Raw genomic sequence first — 10,395 nt, 5'->3', positions numbered from 1 at the left:
TTAAGTCTTGATTATACTGGTCCACGCAAAAATCCACGCGGGCTGCTTGCAGCCCGCGCACCGCGCACCAGCTAGTTTTAAATTTAAAATGCGACATATTATGTCCTACTTTTATTGATTCATCTTTTCGATGTTATACCATAAAAAAATTCTTTAAGTATCTAAAATCCACATAAAAAATATATATAACATGATTATACAGATATATATGTATAGAAGATAAAAAAGTGCAAAGTTTTACATTTTTCATTATTTACGGCCATTAAATGAATCTCAATTATATTAACTAACGTTTCCGTATGTATTCAGGCCAGATGGGACTCTGGGGTGAAACTACATGCCAACAACTTCGACTTTACAATTCAATGATATTAAAAATTGAAATACGTAATAATAAAATAGGGAACCTGCACAGTATCTGGCCAAGATTTCATCCAACTTTGAGACATTTCGTTTAAAGATTTTATGTAATCTTCCTTTGTTTGCACATTTTCTGTATAATTCTGCTGTCTGGCGATTCTTTCCCATTCGCTTTTACGAACGAGAAGAAATCCTTTTGTGGACATGGTAGGTAAGTACCTAAATAAAAAAGGACATAAAAATCTAGATGGTTATGATTCATACGATACACGTTTTTTTTTCTTTTTGTCAATTTTCATAATAGTAAGTATTTATTGTGTTATACGAAAGAATATTATATAATAAAAGTTTATCCTATCAATTCATAGCTGCATAATAAGTTAAGTCTTGTTTGCATACTTAAATACTTTAGTAATATAGTTGGTATACGTGTTTCTATAACACTGAAATCCAAATTATGATTAAATTTTGATACTAAGAGTAGAACTACGGGGGTTGGTACTCGGTTGGCTTAAACCCAACAGCAAAAAATATGCTCGTCCATCCGATTTATAAGCGTGCCAACCGCTTGATCCCGATTTTTATTATTTAATGTTATATAGCGGCATCAGTTATATAATATTACCTCTGAAATTTTCAACTGTCTGTTTATGACGGTTCAAGACATACAACCTGGTGACAGACAGACGCTATGCCTCGGTAATAGGTTCCCGTTCAGCCCTACGGGTGCGGAGCCCTATAAATGTCAAACGATCATAGATTAAAGTAACGGATGCGCACGGAGCATTTCTCAGGCTATCCATCAATGTCAGCTTCAATACATGGATAAACTTTGCATGCAATAACTTTTATTAGGGAACGGCGGGAAAACAGATGGATCCTCTCGCGCTCATGAATAGTTAACATATTCAGCCGGTCTTATATAATAGAATCTCCTTTGTTCATGCTAATCGATTTCGAAATCGATTTAAAATCTGTGGAGGTTGGTTCTTCTTCTTAAAGAAACGTAGAATTGGGTAATAGCTTGAAAAAAGAGTACCTACTACATGTAAGTACTTGTGATTATTGGAAGAGCTTCTGAATGAATTGTTAGATCGGTCATCAAACAATTTAATTCATTTTATTAAATACAAGTGAGTGAAGATACCACTATAATACTACAATGGAAGCAGACAGTTTGCAGCAGTGGTTCTCATATCACATACTAATGCAGAACTGTTGGCTATATGGTGCATGATCTGGTTGGGGCTGGCTTTCACACCAGGGAACCTGGGAACACCTGGAACCCACTGTTTTACTTGATTCAAAAAGAGCTGTAAAACTGTTGAGCATGACTAGCCCATAGGCTACACGTAGAGAAGGATGTAAGTACAACATTTGATAATAATTATTGCTTATGTGTTTTTTTTATTTCGATAATTTTTTTGGTGCGGTAGTATCGTGGCAAATACATAAATCGCTATAAAAAAATGATATCGCCTATTTTAATGTGAAAAAAGATTTTTGTATTTATACAACAAATGTTGATTTCATTAAACTGCTTTAAAGAAATACAAGTAAGAAGAAAATATGAGGATTTATTGGCAAAAAATTTTAAAAGTTATTGAAGTGCTGCACTCCAATATCAATTTTTTGTTCAACGACGCCCGACGCTCTGCACGTTTCTTATAAGTCAGTTTGACAAAAGAATAAAGATATATTTTCGCGTTGATTTGTTTTCATAAATCGTATAATAACATATTTATCGAAAGTTCCCTAAAGTCTATTTATTTATTCATATCATATCATAAAGTATATCTACTCATCAATATTAATCTAAGAGGAGGAGAAAATTGAGAGGAAAATTTATTTTTATTCTTTGCTTATAAGATAAACCATACACCACTTAATACGTCATCGACTGTAACATTCCTGCTACTAAAGCAATTGTTCCAACATTCCGCATAGACATAGACGTATCAATACAGTGCAGTGCTCTTTGGCGCCAATTTCTGACATTTCATCCTGAACGTCCAGTTGTGTTGCCACTTGACTTCCATTTGCAAATCGTTATTGCATGGGTCCGAGGCCCCAGCACTTGACTTTTCAGGTAGTCATCACAAAACGGTCGCTAACAAGGCGACGGTGGAATATTTAATGCTTTCTAGTTAAGTTGTAAGCTAAATTCACAGAGATAAGAACGTTTTTAACGCTACGTTAGCATGATTTACGGAATGAACCCTATAAATGGCGCAAATAATGTAATAAATATGTATTTTGAAATAAACAACGTCAGCAAAATGAATAGATGTTTGTCTTCATTTAAACATTTGTAATAAGGAAATACGAAGCGGGACGCCGGGTAAAAATATCCTACTTGAAAAACTATAAATTTTACTTTGTCGAACAACTTTCTTACGACTACAGTCGGAAGCAATTGGCAAAGGCTTAAACTTCGCGTTAGTCAAAGTTTCTTTGAATTTTATATAATATTGCAGTGAGTGGAAAATATCTTGTTTTCCCACTATCATTTGTATCATGTCTTGCAAAATATTTTGTAGAAAAAATTTACGAAAGGAGTTACAATATTCTTCCATAACCAACCTAATCCTTATTTAGAGAGGATGTATTTTTAAGGTATTAGCAAAATATATGCTTTCTCTGTTTTGTGTTTACACTTAAAATATTTGAAAAATAATGAGTCCGGGTTTCCAATTCCATATGATATAGTTATGAATTTTTGATGATCTGTCAGGTAAATTACATTAATTGTGAAAAATGAAACTATATTAAATATTATCATATTAACTCGTGTTCGATCAAAGTTCAAGCACAGATGGGACGATGGGATATTGAAGGAACGTAAATTGAACGTAATTGGTGTTGCAGTTTCATTAAAAATTTCAATGAGAATGTTCTGACTCTTTCAATTTAAATTATTCTCTTAATAATTCTTTCTGTAAAAAAATAATTCTATATTATATTTGATATTTACGTAGGTATATAGAGCTTAGTAATTATAGACCACACATGCTTTTATTATTTATCAGCCGGAAAGTTTTTAACACTTCAGTTGTGGGCAGACTCATCAGTGTCACATCTGTGCTTCGCTTAAATTAAAAGTAATTTTCTTATGCAGAATTAATTAATGACTAACGAGCTCAATAGGGTTCATCAAGCGGAAGCACTCAGGAGATAGCTGTATACGACATCGCGGATGAGTGAACAGGACGGGCTGCGTGTTAGAGTTGAATGAATTTATGTCGGTCTATTTAGTTACGCGTCAATTTGGCGCGGGAAAGGTTGTGAGTGAGGTTACATTTCGGGTGTTGTAAAAGCGCGCGAACTTTCTTTCACGTGACGTTTATCTATGGTCTTTTTTTTAAATAACCAGAAATGTGTTCTTAATTTAATGTTATGGGAATATATTCTAACCTTTTAATTCATAACTTAATTATTTTTTTGTCATACAATAGTGACTAAGTGAATAAATATCAGTGTAATAATTTATTAATAGTAAAGTGATTATTTAAATAACAAAAGGTAAGAGGAATTTTCTTGTATGCACACTGTAAAGATAAGCGGTAACCGGGAGTTCGCTAAGATAATGTGATAATATTTATAATTGTGTAAATATGATGCGGCGATGTGCTAACCAAAACTTCTATTTATAAATCAAAATACAAATACAAAGATACTTATATTATTTATTATCATATTGGTATAACATTTACTTACTTAGTTTAGTATTTTAACAGTAAACCTAGTTATTTCAATTGTTCTAATGACCTGGCACATACGTCAATTAATCGAAACTTTATAAAATTGCGTGAAGTTTATTAAACAAAGAAGCCATTTAGATTTGCAATTAAAATTAAAAATATAGTAAAAGTATGAAGAATACAGATTTGATTTGTTATTTGTTACGATTAACAACGGAAAATTTACCGATAAAAAAATATCATTAGGAAAATCTGTACAAAGTGTTCTCCTAACAAATTATTCCTGGCGATCACGTGACTAGTTAATTATCAATAATCTGCTTATTTGGTAATTCAGGAAATTTTGGGTGTTTAGGAGCAAACGCGAACTGAGTGTTGCAACCATACTCTCTGATTTATTTATTAGTTACCACGCCTTTTCTTACGAGACGGATGTACTAATTCTCTCAAGGCGACATATAATTACATTTGAATTTTACATAATGCTGAAAATTTCTCAGAACACTGAAAATGTCATAGATAGATATATTGTCTCAGTTGCATAATACATTCACCAAACAACTGTACGACTATAAACAACTACTGCGCTGCGCCCCGCGGTTTTACCCGCATAAGTCTGTATCCCGTAATATCGGGATAAAAATATTTTTTAGTTGTCCAGCTTAACGTACCAAATTTCATTGTAATAGTTCAGTAGTTTTTGCCTGAAAGAGTGACAAACATACATACACATACACATACATCCATCCTCCCAAATTTTCGCTATTATAATATTAGTAGGATAGGATAGGAAAGGATAGGGCTCGTACAAACTAGCACTTAAATCCTTAGCTTTGGTATTTGGAATTTTCCAAACGAAAAAGGTACGTAAACCTTATTTATGGGAAAACTTTTGAGATAAACTTAACCAGCAAGCGGGTGGGCAACTTGAGTCGGTATAATTATAGCATAATGTTATTTATGTATGGTTAGTGTAGAGCCATATTAATTACTTAAGTTAAATATTATTAAATTGTTAGCGTTTAAACTTAATGGCACTTGCTGAGTGAATTATAGTGCATAAGGGTATTAATGTCCATACTGGGAATTTACAATTACAGTAAGAATTATTAAGATAATAATTTAAATTAACAGGGTTAGAAAATTTTCTTTGCAGGAAGGAACATCAATTAATTAGTCGATTTACGTGTCTTTGTAGCCCACTGACCACTTCTACAATATTATATGGGCATCAATAATTATCCTACAATAATATTATAAATGCGAAAGTTTGTAAGGATGTGTGTGTGTTTGTTGCTCTTTTACGCAAAAACTACTGAACCGATTGCAATGAAATTTCGTACGTAGATAGCTGAACAACTGGAATAACATATAACTTATCTCAGGAACTACTGGTCCGAATTGAAAATTGTATCAGTGGTAGATAGGCCCCTTTATTGAAGAAGGCTACTGGCTATATATGTACCACGGGCGAAGCCGGGGCGGACCGCTAGTATAATGTAATTATATGCTATAGTGTATGTTCATATATTTATATTGCATATACTGTAGTTACTATATAGTAAACTGTGCTTAAACTCTAAACTCTAACGAAACACGAAACTCTAAAGTAAAATGTACTTTTCTTATTGAAAAAAAATGTAAATCAACCTATTATAATATGCAAATTAAACATTTGTTATGTTATGTCGAAGCGTCTAAAAATTAGTTTTATAAGTATATGTAATCATTATTAAAATTTGTTTTAATGCAAGCTTTATTTAATAATTAAGAGATAAAATCAGTTTTTCTCTTAAAGGATATAAGCTTTTCTTCGCCAAAATTTCTGCAAACGCTGCTAAAAGAGCAATTTGTCATTTAGTTGGTAACACTCGGAACAGGTGCCCGGATGCCGCCCTTTTCACCAAGATTTATTGCTGGCTTACGAATTTTCCGATAAACAGACCTCGCAAAATTCGTGTTGAGATTAACAAGAATAAATTACTGCAAATAAAAGGCCAAATTGTATCATATAATAAATAATTTTACAAGGTATATGCAAATATATAGAAAAATTAATCGTACAAAAATTTAAAATTACCGATAAGCATATTTTATGGAATACAGAACTAGCAAGATTTTATGATTAACAACATAGGCATAGACATGGAATAAAAATATAAATATGACTGCACGAAGTAGTGCAATTAACTATTAGACGAGAGTAGGGTTAAGGGTAGACGTAAGATGGTAAGATGGATGGTATTTGACCTACTACCATTTTCTTGGATAAAAGCGTCGAATGTTCATTTTGCATTCATATTACAATGGTATGTTTACATACATACACGTTAAAGTAAAAGTATATTTAAATGTTTTATATCGTATCGCTATTTCTTTATTGACATCATGGACGCCTAAAGCTTCATTAAATTTGTTACACAATTTATTTTAGAACAATACTAATAGCCCATGATTACATTTTATACCGAAATATGTGACAATCACTATATGTTATAATAGAAGCTCGCTTTCCGCCGTCTGTGTGTCTGTATGCTTAGATTTTTTAAATTACGCAACATATTTTGATGGGGTTCTTACTAATGGATAGAGTGATTTAAGAGGAAGGTTTATATGTATATATCATCTATTATTGCCGCCGTGCGAAGCCGGGGCCGTTCTCTAGTACGATCCAAATATAAGTAACATGATAAACCGAATGATCATTTGAAATACTTTCCTGTAAAAAACTATTATAATATATGTAAATGTATCAGTATCCAGTACGTACGTCTTTATGTTTCATCAAACGCAAACAATTTTTGTATGTGAAACACGGCAATGAAAATTGTTTACGAATCATTTAGAGAGATGTTATTTTTCAGATGTGTTCTGGAATGCTGACGTCATGAACTAGACAAGGATGTCGCCAGGAGACAGATATTGGAAGTGGAGGCTGATTTTTTCAGCTTTCTCGTTCGCTTTTGCTAATTCACAAGGTGAGTGTATTGATTGATGGTTTACTTAATGTTTTAGTACAAAGCCTTTAGAAAAGTTAGGATGTAGTTAAAGATTTTTATAATCCTACTAGCTGCGCCCCGCGGTTTCACCCGCGTAAGTCCGTATCCCGTAGGAATATCGGGATAAAAAATAGATGTTGGCCGATTCTCAGACCTACCCAATATGCTTACCAAATTTCAGAGGAATCGGTCAAGCCGTTTCGGAGGAGTATGGCAACGAAAACTATGACACGAGAATTTTATATATATAGATAAAATTATGAGTTAAAATTTCTTTTGACAGCAAAAAGTAGAAAGGGAGCATAAAGTGGTAGCAACTTATGGTGCATAGCAAGATAAGATTTCCTTTGAATTAAAAATTAAATGTGTTATTACAACAAATGAAAAACAAAACAAATAGACGAAATTAAAAACTGTATGTGAGGTATAACCGGAACGAGAAAATTGTTATTTTTTATAACTGCACACGTTACAAACATTGAAACTTAGTTTGACCTAAGTATACCAAGTTTTTTCGCCCCAGTCATGATCTGTTACCAAGTTTAGGGTCCAAACTCACTTCAATATGTACACCAGCCCTTATTTCCCTCGGGTTCTCGAAGTTTCTCTATTCACAGCTTCCTTGTGAACTTCCCTTATTGATTTGGGTCTTTTGTCGTTGTTTCGTCCTGAATTAATCAACTTCTATACAAATAATAGATTTCATCTTAAACCTTAGATTGTCTTTCACTGAAAATAGATTTCCCGGAAATATGCTGTGCTTGATTGTTATTATTTAGAATATCAAATTTGATAGGCGGTTTTCGTGTATTAATATATATAACTACCTTTCTTCCCATGGTTTCATTCAGGCCTATAACGCGGTATAAAGGAGCCTATGTATGTTGCTACATGGTAAGGCTATACTATGAAAACGTTGGACTATTCATAAATTAATTAATGTCGTGTTTCCATTAATACATAATGAGATAAATGGCCCAGCCAATCAGCTAATATACTTACCCAATGGGTTCGTACGCGCATTGCCTGTTAATTTCAGCTCATGAATACGTTATAAATGGTATTATGAATATTGCTTTTTACGGATTTCGTAGAAATAGAGGTATTTTTCTTTAGGAGAATAGATATGGACTATGGTAATAATCTTATTGTCTATGCTTCCTGGTTATAGTATCTTAAAAGCTTTATTATTTTTCATATTTTTATTTATGACACTCCAACACACAATTCTGAACAAAACTTACAAAAGCAACAATGAAAGCAATAGGAGTGTAATATTAATTTTAAAAGAACTACTCACTTACATATATTATGTAATACACAAATAATAAAACAAACGATTTGTAATTAAACTTCATATTCAATTTTACATCACAAGGGAAACATATTCTAAGGAATAACTATATAATTTCTTGAATCTAGGCATGACAATCCAAACAAATCCGTTGTCAATTTGAAAAAAAAAATGTATTCAAAGGGCGCTTTCGCTTTCGGGTACCTATAATCGGGCCAGAATGTTTGTTAAAGGAATTCTAAAAGTGTTAAAAATATGTATATACTACACCGATAATAAAAATATAATGGAACATGTTCACATGGTTTATGTTACTTTTGTTTTAGAAATTCGTTAGATATAATTTATAACACAGATGTAAAAAGCGTGCATTGAATAAGGAAACAAAAAAGTCTGCGCAATCTCTATTAGCTTGAATGTAGCGTTGGTACTTCGTTGCTATTGAGAAACAAATAGCCCTCGAACCTTTAGTAACGTCTATTTCACTGCTGAAAATATTATTTACTAGCCGCTCGCCCCGGCCCCGCCTGAAGACCCTGGATAAAAACATAATAAAATATAGCCTATGACACTCACAGATAACCTGGCTGTCTAATGGTAAAGGAATATTTTAAATCGGTGTAGTAGTTTCAGAGTTCATACAAACAAACAAGGAAATCTTTCCTTTTCATAATATTTGTGTAGATTTAGATTTCTCTTTCTCTGTATTATATAGTTGAATAATTAAGTGATAGAAAGATTGATAGATATGAGCATAAATATATTTGTCCTTAAATTAAATCAATGTTTTTGCCTACATTTATGCTAAAAAGATTCAGTAGTTTTCGTTTTAAAGAGTATCCACCATTTTTTATACTAACCTAGCTGCCTTTGGATTATACTTTAACATATCCAAATTATACTTTAAATACCTACTAAATGGATCAACATTGCTTCAATGTTAAAAAAGGTATATACGTTAAGGATCACAAGAATTAATAATAGACATTCACGGTCGTTCGATTCAATAAAATTGATTTAGATGCGCTTCAGAGCTTCTATTAAGTGAAGCACAGAACGGCTTTAAAATTGTTAGGAAAATGGATTATAATAAAATGTCGTGCGTTTTATAAAATATAACGCGATTATCCAGTCCAGTAGCTGTAATCAAACTGCCTTACTATCGAGAAGTGCATATTATTTGGATCAGCTTTGATGCAATCGAGTTATAGCAACTGAGTTATATGCACTTTCTCTAAATATTAATTATTTCGATAGATGGAAGGAAGTAAATATGAAATAATTGCTAGATTCGAGTCGCGATTAATATTAACTAATTACATATTTACGTAACTTTCGCTGCGAAATGTGAGAGGGAAGTATGCATTAATATTGGTGCGAGAGGCTGGCTATTTTCTGTAATGCAGTCTACTCTTGTTTAATATTCTATTCCATAAATATTTATGTCATTTGATGGATATTTCTTTATTTTTTAACACGAATTAAACTTTGCCTTGAAATAATATCCAAGCTTCATATAAAAATGAAAAAAATGGCATCATACAAAAGAAATGAAAAAAGATTATTCCAAACTTTAATCCATAACACTGCAATCAAATACTAACTTGATTATATAAGCAAATTAAAATAACAGAAAATTTTAGTATCTGTAATAAGTACCAAACAAGTACAAGTAATTTATAATCAAAATCTTAGAAAAGTCACACTATATGAAATTCACTAACGATTGCTGCTCATAAACATAATTTAAACAATATTTAATTTTACACCACCGTAAAGCTGAGAACCGTGTCACAACAGCGTACAATCAATCCCGACATCGTAATGTCGACACTAATTTTAATTGCCTCTTTGCTTTGACGACCATTATGGTATAGATCAAAAGAGCGGTAATAAATGTCGTAGATTATTTGAGACACAGCTGTTTTAGTAATAGATACTCTAGGTGACTTATTGTGGACATTTTTCATTGCAGACATATCGGCGTGCTGCGATAAGGCGACGGGAACATGTCGGAGCGTTTGCGAAAAGGTAATCTTTT

The 10,395-nt window shown here is 32.4% G+C and overlaps 1 protein-coding gene across 2 annotated transcripts in view; it reads left to right on the top strand.

Annotated features, from left to right (window-relative positions):
• Window positions 1–3,618: 3,618 nt before the first annotated feature.
• The window catches only part of LOC119839953 (reversion-inducing cysteine-rich protein with Kazal motifs), a 38,572-nt gene continuing 31,795 nt past the window's right edge, over window positions 3,619–10,395 (top strand). For both annotated transcript variants that reach the window (XM_038366411.1, XM_038366410.1), the window contains exons 1-3: window positions 3,619–3,882; window positions 6,926–7,039; window positions 10,330–10,385. In XM_038366411.1, coding sequence (XP_038222339.1) covers window positions 6,964–7,039; window positions 10,330–10,385 — 132 coding nt within the window. In that variant the 5' untranslated portion in view covers window positions 3,619–3,882; window positions 6,926–6,963. The remainder of the gene's footprint in view (window positions 3,883–6,925; window positions 7,040–10,329; window positions 10,386–10,395) is intronic.

This window comes from Zerene cesonia, chromosome 5, assembly GCF_012273895.1.
Source record: "Zerene cesonia ecotype Mississippi chromosome 5, Zerene_cesonia_1.1, whole genome shotgun sequence".
Lineage (NCBI taxonomy): Eukaryota > Metazoa > Arthropoda > Insecta > Lepidoptera > Pieridae > Zerene > Zerene cesonia.
This window is presented reverse-complemented; position numbering and strand designations above follow the sequence as displayed.